The sequence below is a fragment of the Lissotriton helveticus genome, chromosome 5_1 (assembly GCF_964261635.1).
Source record: "Lissotriton helveticus chromosome 5_1, aLisHel1.1, whole genome shotgun sequence".
In the NCBI taxonomy this organism is placed as follows: Eukaryota; Metazoa; Chordata; class Amphibia; order Caudata; family Salamandridae; genus Lissotriton; species Lissotriton helveticus.
The window spans coordinates 1,238,945,149-1,238,964,526 of record NC_136065.1 but is presented as its reverse complement, the minus strand read 5'-3'; the positions used below and the strand labels follow the sequence as shown (position 1 = coordinate 1,238,964,526).

The 19,378-nt window shown below is 43.2% G+C and overlaps 1 protein-coding gene across 1 annotated transcript in view; it reads right to left on the bottom strand.

The window, feature by feature from the left end:
- The window catches only part of LOC144755247 (scavenger receptor cysteine-rich domain-containing protein DMBT1-like), a 1,092,132-nt gene that overhangs the window by 394,647 nt on the left and 678,107 nt on the right, over positions 1 to 19,378 (bottom strand). The window contains exons 17-20 of the mRNA XM_078643990.1: positions 12,279 to 12,608; positions 3,806 to 3,859; positions 2,109 to 2,438; positions 552 to 605 (exon numbers count right to left, since the gene is read on the bottom strand). Of these exons, the coding sequence (XP_078500116.1) occupies positions 552 to 605; positions 2,109 to 2,438; positions 3,806 to 3,859; positions 12,279 to 12,608 (768 nt within the window). The remainder of the gene's footprint in view (positions 1 to 551; positions 606 to 2,108; positions 2,439 to 3,805; positions 3,860 to 12,278; positions 12,609 to 19,378) is intronic.

Sequence of the window (19,378 nt, the reverse complement as noted above, 5' to 3'; positions counted from 1 at the left end):
TGATTGCTTATGTGCAGGAAGGGGTAGCTGAACACGGGCGGATATTTGCATTTTATCTACACGTGAGCATTCATTAGAACAAACGACATCTCCCAGCAGGCGACGCACAGTCTAATCTAGAGCAGCTGATTACAGCATGTGTTTGGCTTTAAAAGGAAAGTGGAACTTCAATGTCTCACGTTGACTGATAACCTTAGAAGAAGGGGAGGTCCCGAAATGAGTCGGTGTATGTAGTCAGATGCTTTATGGACCAAAAGACTGCACTTTCTGCACCAAATAAATGCTTTTTTTGGGGGGGAAGCTAACCTGCGTCTGTGTGCGGTCATATTATGGACATACCCCACCGAGCAGACATATATATATATATATATATATATATACATACATACAAACTACCTTAAACACAACAGTAGTCTATCTGTCAGTCTGCTCAATGTTACAGTCTTTTCTTTTAAGAATCTCATAATATAGAGTGTTATTTGCAAAGGGTGAGCATGGCATTAAGTACATTTCGAAAGATACAATCAGATTTCACATCAGGCTGCCATTACCTGCTTGTGTAGTAGTGGATGTTGGTTTTGTTGTTGTAGTTAATGTATTTGCCCCTGCAATAGAAACACAACACAATGCTTGTTTACCTAATGAAGAAAATATAGTACATTTTCAAAAATGGTTTGTTTATTGTACCCTTTCACATTCTCCATTCGTGTAGACATCTTCAAACCTTTCAGCCATGAAAAGGGGACTCCTTTCAATATCAGAGAGTGAAATCTACGTTTAAATTGTTAACCTAGATTCCAAGCATTTTTGTGGGTGTCAATTGGGTGCACTATTAATGTATGAGGCAATCTTTCTCTGTATTTTCTAGTTTGTATTTTTCTGCATTGTGTCTCTAGTGGACAGAATTGTTTTATTAAGTTGGATCTTGCCATCCAAAGTAGGACTGCCAGTTAGTAAAACAAATTAAGAGACAAGAAGAAATACAATTATTAAAGACATCTACCCTTTAGAAGAAAAATATTAAGAAATCCATATACAAACCTAATGCACTATGGAAATCAATAAAACTAGATTTTAAATAAAGTTTAGATAGTTTTCCTTCCAATCTCTTGAATTATATGTATAAGCAATAAGCATCAGTAATAGCTGGAGGAGGCCCGTTCTGAGGATCTTTCTAACTCCTCTCAGGCCTGATCACTTGTGCGTCTCTACATTATAATACTCCTTTCACAGGAAATATCAGAATTCTGTGCTTCATGGTATTACCACATGGCTACAGTTTTTCCCAAGTTAAATTTACACAGTTAAACCCCCACAGCTGTTTGGGAAAAATGCCCGGGAAATACCAACACATGTACAATTTAAGTTGCCACAATAAGCGTGAAATTCTGCATATTATTCCTAATTTGCCTAATTTAAAGCACCGTGCATATACCTCATCCTTAGGCATTTGGCATTTGCCATAATGTAGAAAATATCTCACCCCCATCTACTTTAATTGTGATTGGGGTATTTATACAGGTTCAAAGATAAAAGTGATGTTCTTCCTTTTCCCCATTTTCAGAGAGAATATTTGCTTCCTGCTGTGCCTTAGCAGTCTCACCACACATTTGCTCCCTTACTGTAGGAGATAATCATTCCACCTTCTCCAGAATAAACCCTATTCTGTTCACTTCCACTGCCTCAGTGTGAGAAACACTAGTTCATTTGTTTTCTTTGCCACAATATTTCAACACAAGAATCGCTTCTTGTTTAAGCATTAGGCAGTTAACGTTTCTATGTTAATCCAGGTTTCCCTTTACCACTGTCACAACCCCAAAACATTTTCATAGAGTTACTTTTCTTGGATTTGTGCTCTAATTTTACATGGAGTATATATAATATAGTGTAGAACAAACCAGACATAAGCTCTAAATTGCACAACATGGACTTACAACCCACCCAATACATATTGAATACATTCAAATGCAGTTTACATTTCAACAATGCATCAAACAATAAAAAATGCATTCACCTAAAGACCACCCTAAATCACTCTTCTTCTTTATTTGAAGATATAAAGCAGGTGAGATTCTTTTATTCTTCAATGTAAATATATTACAGAATACCTGAGCAGATGACCCCAGCATCATTGATATGGAGACAGTTATGTATGTTCCATCCTTTGTTGGGACAGTCCCACAGGTGAGCTTCTTGTCCTCTACAGAGCACATCATCTAGAAGAATGCTTCCAGTTCCTTGACCGAAAAAGGCCCCTCCAGGAGACGCCAGGACATTTCCACAGCCCAGCTGTCTGCACACAACTTGTGAATTCGCTGTACTCCAGAAATCATCACACACGGTCCCCCAGGCGCCTCCATAATAAACTTCTATGCGGCCAGCACAGCTCTGTCCTCCATTAACCAGGCGTAGGACTACACTTTCAGTATCACGAGGAGCTAGAGGGACAATAATGACATAAACCTCTTATCATGTACATAAAAGTATGTAAAACTACAGAAAAAATTAGAACAACAATAGTTAAGTCACAATTTAGTCATTATCCCTGACCCCAGGCTACGAGGGATTAGGGTTTTTTCAGTTTCTCAGAAAGGAGGAGTGTCCCTCATTCCTTTAATATTAAGGGCTTTCACTTAGGGATTGGATATGTGCTCTAGTGAATACAGGTGCCAAATGTACAATATAGAGACCCAGGTTAACATCCTGCCTCACCACAACTTCCTATACTTATAAAGCAATCGCTTAGTCTCCACTGCTGTACATATTCTTCTTTTGTTTTCAAGCACTACAATGTCCTAGGGCAGGTGTGTGTTTAAAAACATCATGGAAAGATGTTCTGAAGAAGATTCACTCCTTACTTTCCAACTGATCACAGTGCCTATTGTTAAATGCAATCTCTGGTGTCAGAGGCCAAATGTGACTGTGCATTTGTTTCATTCCTGGTCAATAACTGTTCTCATTTATTTATTTATTATTGCTCTTGCAGTTTCATTAATTAGCAAGCTATCAACGTTCTGAATTACTAATATAGCATTGCCACTCCATACCATTCTCCTAGCCAGTGGTCCGTCCAGAGCGGGACCTACTGCAGGTCCATCCTACTTCTCCAAGTGTTCGTTATCTGCAGTGTTCTTCTAATGTGGGACATAAAAGAATGTACTAGATAGGCCTCAGTTCCTTTTATTCCTTTCTTTGCATTTATGAACAGGCTCTGACACACAATATTGGCCTTCAATTTGGTACACCTCTGATGTCCAGAGGTTGCTGAGTATTGTGTCTCAGATGAAATCAGGGTCTGGCTTGTACTGTTTATGAGCAGAAGCAATTCCTGTCTCTCTGCCAAAAAAAACCCAACAGCCATTGGAGGATATCAGACTGAAGTCCCATTGCAGAACACTGGCCTAAGAAGAACCAGACTCCCTCTCCTGAGTAATGAATAAACCATGGATCCCATGGCAGAATTGTGTCAGTTGGAGGTCTGTGAGATGTTGCTCAAGTCTTTTATGAGTTTATGTGTTCTTCTAAAAAACAAAGGTAGAAAAAAAGCTGCAGCCGGAATTGCTGCCCAATCATTTTCTTCCTCCCTGCAACTCCACCTAATACAAGGAAATGAATGACGCTGCTAGTTGCCAGCCTCTCTATCCGTGATGAAACTGGACTATCATACTCTGTTGGACTGCTTCACTACACTTGCCTTTGAAGTTTATAGAAACACTACTTTACGGAGTGTTATTTGCAAAGGGTGAGCATGGCATTAAGTACGTTTCGAAAGATACAATCAGATTTCACATCAGGCTGCCATTACCTGTTTGTGTAGTAGTGGATGTTGGTTTTGTTGTTGTAGTTAATGTATTTGCCCCTGCAATAGAAACACAACACAATGCTTGTTTACCTAATGAAGAAAATATAGTACATGTTCAAAAATGGTTTGTTTATTGTACCCTTTCACATTCTCCATTCGTGTAGACATCTTCAAACCTTTCAGCCATGAAAAGGGGACTCCTTTCAATATCAGAGAGTGAAATCTACGTTTAAATTGTTAACCTAGATTCCAAGCATTTTTGTGGGTGTCAATTGGGTGCACTATTAATGCATGAGGCAATCTTTCTCTGTATTTTCTAGTTTGTATTTTTCTGCATTGTGTCTCTAGTGGACAGAATTGTTTTTATTAAGTTGGATCTTGCAATCCAAAGTAGGACTGCCAGTTAGTAAAACAAATTAAGAGACAAGAAGAAATACAATTATTAAAGACATCTACCCTTTAGAAGAAAAATATTAAGAAATTCATATACAGGGGGGAGGAGCTTCTCGCGCTTCCGAGATGGCCGCGTGAGCACAGGGCTCCCGAGGACCCTCGCTGCGTTTATCCTGTACAATATCCTGATTTGATGGAAGATCATTGAAGACACAACCCGGCTGATGTACTAGCAGGTTTCTGGGTCGAAATCGGATGCATGGTTCCCGAGCTTTGCCGTCTTGAACTTTGCGGCCTTCTCCATGGAGCAGCCTGGACCTTGAGTGGTGGCGGTGCCCGGGTCGTAATTTAACAACAACGGCTTGCGGGGATCGGACCACAGCCTCACTTCACTTTCGGTTTCGTTTCTCCGGCGTACTGCCTCATATGTGCGGTGTGTCTGCTGATCGGACGAGCCCCGATGCCAGCTCATTGAGTTTCGAGCGGGCGACTGTTTGGCTGTGGTCTCCACTTGGCTCAACTTTGCCTCCTGTGTTCCCGTGTGTGAATTTAAAGGAGCCATTTGGACCAGATCCCAAGCCTCCCTCCGGGGCACCCGACTCGCCATGACGGGCAAGCCTGAGGGTGAGAAACGGAAGGTCAAGACCACCAACCGTGGAGGTTCCGCCCAGACGAACGTCATGGATCGCTATACACTTTCTAAGGGATCCCCTGGTGGCGCACCTAAGACCCGGGAGGAGGTTGTCGACGATCCTGCTGTGTTGGTGGACTTAACACTACAAGACGTGATGGGCGCCATTGCTGGCATTCAGTCTTCTATTGGCCAACAATATGAAGCCTTGGCCCTGAAGTTGGACACGGTGGCTATCGATGTCAACCTCATTCGCACTGACTTGGCCAAGACGAATGAGAAAGTGAAGTCATTGGACCTGAAGACATCCAGCCTTACCACGGACGTGTCCGACTTGCAAACAGAAGTGCGCACTCTTCGATCTGCTAATGACTTTTTTGCTCGACGCTTGGAGGATTTTGAAGGCCGTGCACGGCACAATAACGTGCGTATTATTGGGGTCCCGGAAGAATCTAGTCCACTCGCCACTGATCTTTGAGTGGAGGACCTCATTCTTAATCATCTGGCACCAAAGGGCCTGAGCAAATTCTTTGCCATCGAACGTGCGCACAGAGTGCCAGGGGGACAGGCGAAGCCTGGTTTTCCCCCCCGTCCGATTATTGCACGGATCTTCAACTTTAGAGATCGCGACGCAATTTTGCAGGCGGCACGGACAAGTGGCCCTACGCAGTTCGAGAACGCCGCTGTGAATTTTTATCCAGATTTTTCTCAATCGGTCCAGAAACAACGTATTGGATTTCAAGGTGTGAAACGGCGACTAAGAGACATGGAACTAAAATATGCTATGTTATTCCTGGCCCGACTGCGTGTTGAATATGACAATCAAACTTTTTTCTTTGTCAGGCCTGAGGAAGTGAGTGATTGGTTGGACACTTTGCCGACTCGCCGCGCTGGCCAGGAACATGCTGGTGGTGCGGAAGGGGGACTGATGGACCAAGAATGATTATGGTGCCTGTGTCTGGAACAATTTTCAGCGTGATCAGCCGGAGTTCACTGACTTTTTTTGATTATTCCGTTTGTATCCTCGGAGGCAGCGGGGATGGCGGGACCCTTTCCTCCTCTGGGGTTTTCTTTGTGTAGATTAGTTCATGTTTGTAATTGCTAGAGCGACAGGCACACTGCAAATTGGGGTGGCTTTTGAGTCGGTGCAGGGGTGCAGGGTGGAGGGGAGTTGTGTTGGGGACCTTGGGGGGAGGGAGGGACGAGTTCTGGGGTTGTGTGTTTTTTCTTTTACAAGGCAAGGTACTTTCATTATCTTTGACACTGGTGTGATGCTCATTTTGCGATGGGAGTTCATTTTGGACTTGGATGGGGGATAGAGGGTTGAAGGTATTATGCTGGAATGTGAATGGGTTGGGTGATCGCATAAAGAGAGGGGTGGTCATACAGCTGTTACGGCGCCTTTCGCCTGATGTCGTTCTGTTACAAGAGCGGTACAAAAGGGGGTGGTGATGGACGGAGCATCTGAATCAATCATACACTCACACATAGTCAAAAGATCTGGGTTTAATCCATCACCGTTCTTTAGCCCACTCTGCCACCCCAGTTCTGACATGGCTATATGCAAATCAGTCTGACCCTGTGCCTCATGGGAACAGTCCAGCCCGAACTGCCAAGCCATGTCTTCCCTGGACCGGCTATATGCTCCGTCCATCACCACCCCCTTTTGTACCGCTTTTGGCCGCCATAAGTGTGGCAGGGTATGCTCAGACGTGAGTCCCTTGCTCACTTTGCCACTGGATTCAAGCAAGCCGGGTTGAAGACGGCTGGAATGCCAGAAACCGGTCCTCGGAAGCTTGTTTCCGGTCCAGGGAAGGCATGGCTTGGCAGTTCGGGCTGGACTGTTCCCATGAGGCACAGGGTCAGACTGATTTGCATATAGCCATGTCTGAACTGGGGTGGCAGAGTGGGCTAAAGAACCGTGATGGATCAAACCCAGATCTTTTGACTGGGTGTGAGTGTTTGATTGGTTCAGATGCTCCGTACATCACCACCCCCTTTTGTACCGCTTTTGGCCACCATAAGTGTGGCAGGGTATGCTCAGACGTGAGTCCCTTGCTCACTTTGCCACTGGATTCAAGCAAGCCGGGCTGAAGACGGCTGGAATGCCAGAAACTGATCTTCGGAAGCTTGTTTCCGGTCCAGGGAAGGCATGGCTTGGCAGTTCGGGCTGGACTGTTCCCATGAGGCACAGGGTCAGACTGATTTGCATATAGCCATGTCTGTACTGGGGTGGCAGAGTGGGCTAAAGAACGGTGATGGATCAAACCCAGATCTTTTCACTGGGTGTGAGTGTTTGATTGGTTCAGATGCTCCGTCCATCACCACCCCCTTTTGTACCGTTCTGTTACAAGAGACACACTTGATAGGAAACACTTGTCATGCTCTTAATAGGAGGGGTTATCGTCTTGCTGCCCATTCTGGTTTTACATCTAGTTCTAGAGGAGTGGGTATTCTGCTTAGGGTTTCCCTCCCCCTCGAAGTTGATGATGTGATCCTCGATGCCAGGGGTCGATATGTTGCACTTGTCGGGCGGTGGGAGGGAATGCCAATCTCGTTGGTGTCAGTTTATGTCCCCCCGGGCTTGCAATCCACGACATTCACGGACCTGGGGCGGATGGTGCTGGGTCTCCCTGAGGGTGTTTTAATACTGGGTGGTGATTTTAACTCCGTCATTTCTGGAAGGATGGACCGCTATCCCCCTCGAGATCTTCCTGCTGCGCAGTCCTGGCTGCGTGACTTCCTGGAAACTTTGGGCCTCATAGACTGCTGGAGACTAATGCATCCAGAGCAAACACAGTTTACTTTTCACTCGGGAGCTCATGGCAGTCTTTCTAGATTAGATTATATCCTGATACCGGCGGCACTGTCCCCCTCGATTGGAGAGATTAGACACCTGGCCCGGGGCATATCGGATCATATCCCTATTTGGTTTCATTTCAATCTTAGCATCGGGCCGAAGGCAGGGTGGCTCCGATTAACCCATGGTATCTCCTCAACCCCAAGACACGCGCTGAATTGGGGAAATCATTTGATCTGTATTTTACTGAAAATGTTGGTTCTGTATCCTCACCTGTCTCGTTGTGGGAAGCTTTTAAGACTGTGATCAGGGGACAGGCATTGTCTTTGGTAGGGTGTGCCAAGAAATGTAAGAACGAGGCAATTGTTCAGCTCGAAACTGAAATCATAGACCTGGAGACTGCATTGGAGCGGGGGGTGTCTCGAGAAGCGTTACATGTCCTCCACCTTAAACAGTTAGAATATAAAACTTTGGTTACTGATGCGGAAAGACGATGAGTAGGGAACAGCAGGGACGGCTCTATGATATGGGTGATAAAGCAGGAAAACTGATTGCCTGGCTGGACAGAAGAGAGAGAGCGAATCGAGTGGTTCCGGTGATTGTGACATGTGATGGTGTGGGTGTAACTGATCCTGTTGGCATTGTTGAATGCTTTTCTGATTATTTTCGAGAGGTCTATACCTCGGTGTCCGACAGGCCTGAAGAGGACTCGCACTTGTTGCTTCGGGACATAGCGCTACCCTGTTTGTCGGAATCGGAGCGTGATTGCTTGGATGCCACGCCCTCGGTGGATGAGGTGGCTCTCGCGCTGCGCTCCCTTCGCTCCGGCAAGGCTCTGGGTCCCAATGGCCTTCCTGTGGAACTGTATAAGTTACGCCCTGACACTTTGGCTCCCCACCTACGTGCTATGTTTCTGGCTGCGCGAGATAATGGTTCCCTCCCCAGAGATCAGCGTCTTGCGACCATTGTGGTGATCCATAAGGAGGGTAAACCACGAGATCGCTGCTCGTCTTATAGACCCATTTCGCTTTTAAATGCGGAACCTAAGATCCTCGCCAAATTGCTTGCTAATCGTCTGATTATGGTTATTGGCGACCTGATTCATCCGGATCAATCGGGTTTTATCCCACACCGTAACACGGCATTACATTTGCGACGTCTGCATGGTGTTCTCGCGAGGGCCCCGACGCTGCATGAACCGGCCATCTTGGCGTCCTTGGACGCCACAATGGCCTTTGATACAATCGAGTGGTCTTATCTCTGGGCGGTACTCACCAAATTTGGATTCGGCGCCGGTTTTATCGGTTGGGTCAAACTCCTGTATGAAACACCGCTAGCCCAGGTGGTGGTTAATGGCCGCATCTCCGTGCCTTTTACTCTCGGTAGGGGCACACGACAGGGTTGTCCATTGTCCCCACTCCTTTTTGCTTTGGCGTTGGAACCTCTTGCCGCCTGGCTACGGTGGGAACCCTCGATGAAGGGTATACGCTGGACGCCGGAATTTGAGGATCGCATTTCCTTATACGCGGATGATATTTTATTGTACCTTACCTCTCCCCAAAAATTGCTCAATGTGTTGTTTGACGTACTTACCTCCTTTTGTGAAGAACTCGGGCCTCATCATTAATTGGTCGAAATCCTACAGTTATGTACTGGCGGGTGATGTCCCTCGTTTGCCACGGGGCAGTCCCATCCAGTTGTCGCAGTCTGGCTTTAAGTACCTGGGTGTGTTTATCTCCATGGACCCGGCGGTTCGCTACGAACGTAATTTGCTCCCCCCACTCCAACGGTTACGTTCCGATGTAGCGCGTTGGCGTAAATTACCGTTGTCTCCCCTAGGGCGTGCGGCCCTTTTCAAGATGATGTCCTTACCTCGGTTCCTATATGCCCTCCAGAATAGTTTTGATGTTATCCCGTCGACATATTTTCGGGAAGTAGAATCGTTGCAGAGGCAACTAATATGGGACGGACGTTCGCGCATAGCTCTTCCGAAATTGACACTCCCCTGGTATGATGGCAGTATAGCGCTCCCGGATATTCGTAGGTATTACTGGGCTTCCCACCTTGCTGCTATCAACCACGGGATGTATGGCCCGGCGTTGAATCCAGCATTTGAAATGGACAAGTGGCTGCTCCCGGGTGGTGATTATTATAGGGCACTTTACTCGGGACCCTCCCGTTCGCAACTCACGGGACCTACCGCTATAGCTGTGCGGGTGTGGCATAGCGCAATGGCGGCTATGGGCTGGAGTGATAAATTAACGGGTGCGACACCGCTCTATGCCTCTGCGAAGTTGGGTGGCCTATGGAGGACGAAGGGATTTGATAAGTGAGACATGATCGGTATTGGTAAAGTGCGTGATCTCTGGGTTAAAGGAAAGGTTAAGGACTTTTCTGAACTGCAAATAGAATATAAGCTGAGTGACAGGGAAAGATTTCGGTACATCCAGGTACGTCATGCTCTGAATTCTGTGTTGCCAGTGGGTAGTGCTGTTCCGGATTCATCCCCCCTCGAAGATCGTATACTAGATGGCTATGTGCCGGATAGTACTATCTCACTGTTCTATAAGAAAATGATTAACGACAGATCGGGTCTTCTTGATCGCCTCCGTGAGGCCTGGATTGCTGATGGTATTGAACTGGATGATGAGGATTGGCAGTCCGCGATCTCCTCTCCCAAGGAGGTGGCGATTCCGGCCCGCCTCCGTCTGGTCCAACTCAAGATCCTCCACAGAATCTATGTCACTGGTCCCCGTCTAATTCATATGGGCTTCTCTACGGATGGTATGTGTCGGCGTGGGTGTGGTCTCCTTGGCACCTATCTCCACATCATATGGGAATGCCCTGAGGTGGTGCGATTCTGGAAACGTATACATGAGATTATGGATGAAGTCACGGGTGTTGTTATGATGCCGGAAGCCCGACAATGTTTATTATTTATTTATTTATTTATTTATTTAATGGTTTTGTAAAGCGCGTAGTAACTCCGAAGAGCATCCCAGCGCTAATCTGCTTCTCCAGGGGTTTTAGCCGACTAGTGGGATTATATTTGCGGGAAAAGGAAGGTCTTTAAGGTCTTTCTGAACTGGAGATAGTTCGGTTCTGTCCTAAGTTTTCGGGGTAACTGGTTCCATCGTTTCGCCGTGTGAACCGAGAAGCGACGGCCACCGGTCTTAGCTTTTCTCACTCTAGGGACTGAAATAAGGTTTTCTGCATTGGACCGGAGATCCCTCTTTGCTTTGTATGGGATTAAAAGTTCTTTCAGAAGAGGGGGACCGTTGTTGTTGAGTGTTTTATGGGCCAGACAGAGGGCATTGAATGTATGGGGTCCGAATGACTATGACGTGTCGCAGCTTCGGTGGGTGACTTTGGCCAATATGGTTGCGAAGAGAGATATTGCCCAGTTGTGGGGATCCCCAAGGCCGCCTACAGTGACTGCTTAGAAGGAGAGTCTGGACTGGTGCATGTTTCGAGAGAAAACAGTATATATTGCGAGAGGCAGGGGATGATTTGGAATCTGTGGAACTCATACCGTGGAGATATTTGTACACCCCCGCTCACCGCCATCCAGAGTCCTTCCCCGTCTGACCTATATCACTTCCGGCTGTGTATATCGTACTGTTCATATGCAATTCTGCCTCCGCCTCCCTCCCCTCATCTGTATTCAAAGACTTCTTTCTCCTGCTATCATGTATCTCCCGTCCTCCTTGAGCACAGACCTAATGACTGTATTATTAATGTACTGCCTTGCTTGTTTGTTTGTAGTTTTTTTTTTGTGTGTTTCAAATAATAAAAGTTATAAAAAAAAAAAAAGAAAAGAAATTCATATACAAACCTAATGCACTATGGAAATCAATAAGACTAGATTTTAAATAAAGTTTAGATAGTTTTCCTTCCAATCTCTTGAAGTATAAGTATAAGCAATAGGCATCAGTAATAGCTGGAGGAGGCCCGTTCTGAGGATCTGTCTAACTCCTCTCAGGCCTGATCACTTGTGCGTCTCTAAATTCTAATACTCCTTTCACAGGAAATATCAGAATTCTGTGCTTCATGGTATTACCACATGGCTACAGTTTTTCCCAAGTTAAATTTACACAGTTAAACCCCCACAGCTGTTTGAGAAAAATGCCCGGGAAATACCAACACATGTACAATTTAAGTTGCCACAATAAGCGTGCAATTCTGCATATTATTCCTAATTTGCATAATTTAAAGCACCGTACATATACCTCATCCCTAGGCATTTGGCATTTGCCATAATGTAGAAAATATCTTACCCCTATCTACTTTAATTGTGATTGGGGTATTTATACAGGTTCAAAGATAAAAGTAAAGTTTCCCCTTTTCCCCATTTTCAGACAGAATATTTGCTTCCTGCTGTGCCTTAGCAGTCTCACCACAATTTTGCTCCCTTACTGTATGAGATAATCATTCCACCTTCTCCAGAATAAACCCTATTCTGTTCACTTCCACTGCCACAGTGTGAGAAACACTAGTTCATTTGTTTTCTTTGCCACAATATTTCAATACAAGAATCGCTTCTTGTTTAAGCATTCACCTAAAGACCACCCTAAATCACTCTTCTTCTTTATTTGAAGATATAAAGCAGGTGAGTTTTTTTTATTCTTCATAGTAAATATATTACAGAATACCTGAGCAGATGACCCCAGCGTCATTGATATGGAGACAGTTATGTATGTTCCATCCTTTGTTGGGACAGTCCCACAGGTGAGCTTCTTGTCCTCTACAGAGCACATCATCTAGAAGAATGCTTCCAGTTCCTTGACCGAAAAAGGCCCCTCCAGGAGACGCCAGGACAGTTCCACAGCCCAGCTGTCTGCACACAACTTGTGAATTCGCTGTACTCCAGAAATCATCACACACGGTCCCCCAGGCGCCCCCATAATAAACTTCTATGCGGCCAGCACAGCTCTGTCTTCCATTAACCAGGCGTAGGACCACACTTTCAGTATCACGAGGAGCTAGAGGGACAACAATGACATAAACCTCTTATCATGTACATATAAGTATGTAAAACTACAGAAAAAAATAGAACAACAATAGTTAAGTCACAATTTAGTCATTATCCCTGACCCCAGGCTACGAGGGATTAGGGTGTTTTCCGTTTCTCAGAAAGCAGGAGTCTCCCTCATTCCTTTAATATTAAGGGCTTTCGCTTAGGGATTGGATATGTGTTCTAGTGAATACAGGTTGCAAATGTACAATATAGACACCCAGGTTAACATCCTGCCTCACTACAACTTCCAATACTTATGAAGCAATCGCTTAGTCTCCACTGCCGGACAGATTCTTCTTTTGTTTGAAAGCACTACAATGTCCTAGGGCAGGTGTGTGTTCAAAAAACATCATGGAAATATGTTCTGAAGAAGATTCACTCCTTACTTTCTAACTGATCACAGTGCCAATTGTTAAATGCAATCTCAGGTGTCAGAGGCCTAATGTGACTGTGCATTTGTTTCATTCCTGGTCAATAACTGTTCTCATTTATTATTTATTTATTTATTTATTTATTTATTTATTTATTATTGCTCTTGCAGTTTCATTAATTAGCAAGCTATTAACGTTCTGAATTACTAATCTAGCATTGCCACTCCATACCATTCTCTTAGCCAGTGGTCTCTCCAGAGTGGGACCTACTGCAGGTCCATCCTACTTCTCCAAGTGTACGTTATCTGCAGTGTTCTTCTAATGTGGGACATAGAAGAATGTACTAGATAGGACTCAGTTCCTTCTATTCCTTTCTTTGCATTTATGGACAGGCTCTGACACACAATATTGGCCTTTAATTTGGTACACCTCTGATGCCCAGAGGCTGCTGAGTATTGTGTCTCAGTTGAAATCAGGGTCTGGCTTGTACTGTTTATGAGCAGCAGCAATTTCTGTCTCTCTGCCAAAAAAAACCAACAGCCCTTGGAGGATATCAGACTGATGTCCCATTGCAGAACACTGGACTAAGAAGAACCAAGCTCCCTCTCCTGAGAAATGAAGAAACCATGGATCCCATGGCAGAATTGTGTCAGTTAGAGGTCTGTGAGATGTTGCTCAAGTCTTTTATGAGTTTATGTGTTCTTCTAAAAAACATAGGTAGAAAAAAAGCTGCACCCGGAATTGCTGCCCAATCATTTTCTTCCTCCCTGCAACTCCACCTAATACAAGGAAATGAATGACGCTGCTAATTGCCAGCCTCCCTATCTGTGATAAAACTGGACTATCATACTCTGTTGGACTGCTTCACTACACTTGCCTTTGAAGTTTACAGAAACACTACTTTATGGTGGTGTAAAAGCAGGGATCATAAGGCTACTTAACTGGGATGCCTAATTATCTATGAATACTCCTACGGATGTGCATTGCATGTTGAAATATCTACTACAGAAATATTGTGCTACCAAACTGTTGCAGTCACAATATAGAGGGCCACAATATCGAGAAAGAAATTGAATAAAGGTTAATAACAGATAGACTACTCTTTACGTTTTAGGAAATAGGCCCCAAGTGTAACTGCTATATATATTCTGCAATGCACAATGGCATTTGCTCATAGGTTGTAGCACCTAGGTACAGGCTATGATCAGATCCTGTAATTTAGATTTGCAATATTGTTTTTATTGTGGTTTCCGCACTGAAAGCATAGTGAAAAACTAACACATGCAGGACCTTTAAGAGAAAAGCCTTTAAATAAAAAAAAAAACAGGAAAAGAAATAGAAAACGTTTTAAGTTTGAACCGCGACATGTGACTCTATAAAAACATTTTTTCATAGTTATGTTTCGGAAGAACTAACCGTTTCCACTCTCTCAATGTTATTATGAAATGTAGGTTTTTTTGTGTTTCAATGGAAACAAAATGTACTTTAAGCTAAATCACTGTAGGTTTAGGAAACTAAAGATAAAATTAAAAACGAGGACAATAGGAAATAAAAGTAAAACTTGTCCTACTGAACGTGAGCATCTATATGTGGGAATTGAAGTAGTTGTCCTGTTATTGTACAGTAAAGTATATGGCTAATCAACAAGGATGACTGTACACATTTTCTTCTTGTGGTGTCCACATGGAATGCATTTAAAAGAACTTGTAGTCCCATGCTCCGTGTTTACATATAGACAATAATAACAAGTTATCGTAAGCATTAACTTATTAAACGTTGAAATATTTTGACAATAGCTGCACCAGAGAATGTGTTTGGCTTCTGATAAAATTATTTATGGTCATAATAACACTCACTTTAATAATAAGGCATATAAAGTACATCTAAAAATATAATTAAACTGTAATTAAGTGGATTATTATTTGGGGTGGACAAATGCCCACTTCACAAAATAATACCACTTAGGGTTATATTAACCAGGAAATGGCGCAGCACGGCGAGCAACTTAGCAGTGCTGAGCAGCATCATTTAAAAATGCAGGGATGCGCAACCCTGTATTTTTCCTTGTGCTACAAAAAGCAGCCTAGCACCAACACAGACACCTTTGTGTCATAGTGCAATGGTGCTCGCTTTGCAGGGATGACTCCCTGCAACACAGGCACCCTTATGTCATATTCCAAGGGTGCCTACGTTGCAGGGATGATTGCTAATGTGCAGGAAGGGACACTTTCCTGCATATAAACAATTTTTAAAGATTTGAACACGCATAAGCTGATATTATAGCTGAGGAACAGCCAACCCACACACAGGTTGATGGCGATCATACACCTTTCAAGTCCGTACCCGGGCAGAGGAGTTGCTATCGAGACGAACTGTACCAGAATTTAATTTTCCCCACTTTCTACTTTATTTCTGGGAGAAAACTCATGGATTATAGCCCTGAGGAAATCATAGGGTTACACACCCATTGATGAAACATGTGTTGGCTGGCAGAAGAAATCGAATAAAAAGAAAAACTGAAGAATACAAGAACATTGTGTTTATATGATATTGCGTGTGCTAGAAGACTTATGTTCGTATTTTGTCTCTCAGTGGATGCAGGGTTGACATCTTTTCTTCTTTAGCACCGCACCAACATAACACGCTAGAACAACTATGTGCACTGTGTTTGGAAAGCGCAGTATCACCTTATCATCTCCCTTGTGAGGTCAATCTTTAAAAGCGATTTGCTCTTTAAAAGTGTGCTGCAAAATGCAGCAAACATAGAAAGAGCAAAAATTATGAGAAATAAAAATATTTCCCCTCAATGCACCAATGTAATGCCTGCTATTCACTGATGTCAGATTTTAGCGCTGGCGCAGTGATGCACAGTATTTAAAAGACTACGGCGCACCCTTGTGTTTTCTATTGCTCTAAAAAAAGCTGCCTAGTGCCAACACAAATACCCTTGCATCATAGTGCAAGGGTGCTTGCTTTGCAGTGAATAGTCACTTCCAAGCAGGCACAATTATGACTTAGTGCAAGGGTGCCTACATTGCAAGGATGATTGCTTATGTGCAGGAAGGGGTAGCTGAACACGGACGGATATTTGCATTTTATTTACACATGAGCATTCATTAGAACAAACGACATCTCCCAGCAGGCGACGCACAGTCTAATCTAGAGCAGCTGATTACAGCATGTGTTGTGCTTTAAGGAAGGTGGAACTTCAATGTCTCACGTTGACTGATAACCTTAGAAGAAGGGGAGGTCCGGGAATGCGTCGGTGTATGTAGTCAGATGCTTTATGGACAGAAAGACTGCACTTTCTGCACCAAATAAATGTCTTTTTGGGGGGGAAGCTAACCTGCGCCTGTGTGCGGTCATATTATGGACATAACCCACCGAGCAGACATATATATACATATATATATATATATTTATTTATTTTTATTTATTTATTTTGTAGAGCGCGTAGTCACCCGGAGGTATCCCAGCGCTAAAAAATCTTATCTCCTGAGTACAGTGGACCAAGGGAGGGGGAGAGGGAAGGAGGGACAAGGAAGAGGACGGGGAGGGCGGAACAAGGAACAAGATAAGGGCCAGGAGTGATTCACTGTGGGAAGAGGTGGGTTTTGAGCTGTTTCCTAAACCGGAGGTATTGAGGTTCGAGACGCAGGGCTCGGGGGAGAGCGTTCCAAAGTCGTGCAGTCTGGACTGAGATATATATTGCCACAAATCCCTCAGAGAGGGAATTAGTCCGCACTCACAACGAGATTCTTCCCAAGTTACCTTTATTTGTCAAGGTTATTCAGCAAATTCGGGTTACAACACACCAACGCGTTTCACAACACACAGTTGCTTGTTCACGGTAAGGTAACCTTTACACCAGCTCCTCCTATATTCTTTAAAGGGCGCGCCAAAAACAAACAAATTAATGCTGACCTCACTTCCTGTTACCTATTACAGGAAGTAGGTTGGGAAATGTAGTTTTTGCTAACTTTTGCGTTTTCAATAATCACCCAAGAAACTTTATACATTTGTAACCAACAGCGTTCTTATCAGCCATGATTATGTACATATTTACAAATATATTTAATCATATATTAGTGTTTGTCTGTTTGTCAGTATTCGGTTACTTTTTTTCACTTTTTTTCACGCTAGTTTATATATTTGGTATACACTGGCGACATCATGGTATTTTTAGTAGTGCCCTCCGGTGGGCAATTTCATTAATGCATAAGGTGTCCAGATTACGAAAATCATTTACAAACATCTTTGCCCTTTAGTGGGCTTAATAACCATCTTAATGCATATTGTGTCCCTGTGTATCTGTATAAAAACTTAGTCCATTTCTTATCATTGCTGATTAAGCTACGAATTACACTGACAATATCTCATTGTTTCCTACTCAATATGGCCATATCTCATCATTATTTACTGTTATATTATTCATGAGTCAAAAAAAAGGGTCATTTCTCTTATTACTACATTCAAAAATACATTTTTCTTAAAAACCGATTTTCTCTCTCTGTCGCTCTCATGTCTTTGTTCAAAAGGTTATACTACTCATATCTTCAATTATACCCACCCACCTGGGGGGGAGGAATTCAAAGTTAGGTTTATAAATGTACATAAAGTTCTTCGCTCTGATTCAAACCCCATGGGGTCATTGTTCGAAAGTTCAGTATTTGCCTCGATTCTCTGCATCTCAATTGCTTTTCCTGGTCTCCACCCCTTTCATGTGGCAGGATGCATTCTAGAGCATATGTTTTTAGAAGTTTCCAGTCGCTGTTATGAGCCAACTCCATATGTTTTGCGACGGCATTACCTCTGTCTTTATTCGTGGTCGCCCTGATGTGCTCAAGAATGCGTTTTTTGAACTCATTTTTGGTGCTACCAATGTACTTTAGTGAGCACGGGCACTCAATCACATAAATCACATGGGTGCTCGTACAGTCAATTAATTGTCTTATTTGCCACATTTTTTTGTTGGGTAGCATTACTTCTTTTTTGTTTATCGCAATTTGGCACACTTTGCAATGTTGACATTTTATAAATCCTTTCGTATTCAACCATTGAATTCCTTTTTTCTTTTTTGTGTGGTCATAAAAATGGCTTTGTATCAATCTGTCTTTTAGACTCCTGGCTCTGCGGAATGTGACTAAGGGATGATTACCCATTATTCTCCTAGTTGTTTGGTCCAATTGTAATATTCTCCAGTTCTTCCTTATTGTGTTTACAATTTGTTTTGATTCTCTGGTATAGTCAAGAATCAATCTCACCTTTCTTTCATCAGATTGTTGGGTACTACTGTTCTTTTTTGCATCTTGTTTAGTCGTCAATGCCTCTTTCCGATTTTTGTTGTTGGCTCTTTGCCATCCTTTCATTATGACTTTGTTGTTATATCCTCTATTCTTGAATCTATGGGCCATTGATTTGCTTGTTTTAATCCTTTCCTCCTCTTCTGAACATATTCGTCTCAGTCCTAGGAATTCTCCATAAGGTATATTTTCTTTCACCGATGGTTTGTGAAAACTTTCAAAGTGTAGAGTTGAATTAGTAGCTGTTTTTTTCCTATGGAGGGTTGTTTGAACCTTATTATCTCGAATATAGATCTCCGTATCCAGGAAAATTGCTCTCTCCTTGCTGATCTGGTAAGTGAACCTTATGTTTGATGTTGAAGAGTTCAAGATTTGGAAGTAAGCTTCAAATTCCTCTTTTGTTCCTTCCCATATTATTAGAAGATCGTCTATGTATCTTGTCCATTTGGCAATTTTTTCCACATAGACGTCATTGTCCGTATGCCATGCAATTTGTTGTTCCCACCAACCCATGGTGATGCAGGCATAGGCAGGACTGAAAGAAAAACCCATGGCACACCCCTGGGTCTGTTGGTATATTTCTTCGCCAAATAAGAAAACATTTTGGGTTAAACAAAGCTCTATCATATCAATCAACATTTGATTATGACGATTGAATTGAATATCACGCTCCTTGAGAAAAAATGCACATGCATTTAAGCCGATCTGATTATCAATGTTTGTATATAGAGATACAACGTCCATTGTGACCAATAGGAAATTAGGTTGCCATGGTAAGTCCTCCAGATGTTTGAGGAGGTCCGTTGTATCTCTTAGATATGAGCTTAAGTTGGTCACAAAAGGCATTAGAAAGAAATCTAGATAGTTGGCCACCGGTTCCATTAGAGATCCTTTTGAGGACACGATCGGTCTCCCTGGTGGTCTAAGGGGATTCTTGTGTACCTTGGGGAGGAAATATATCGTTGCCATTTTTGGATGTTCTGTAGTTAAGAATTTCTTTTCATCCAAGTCAATTAGATTTGTAGATGTTTGTAAATGATTTTCGTAATCTGGACACCTTA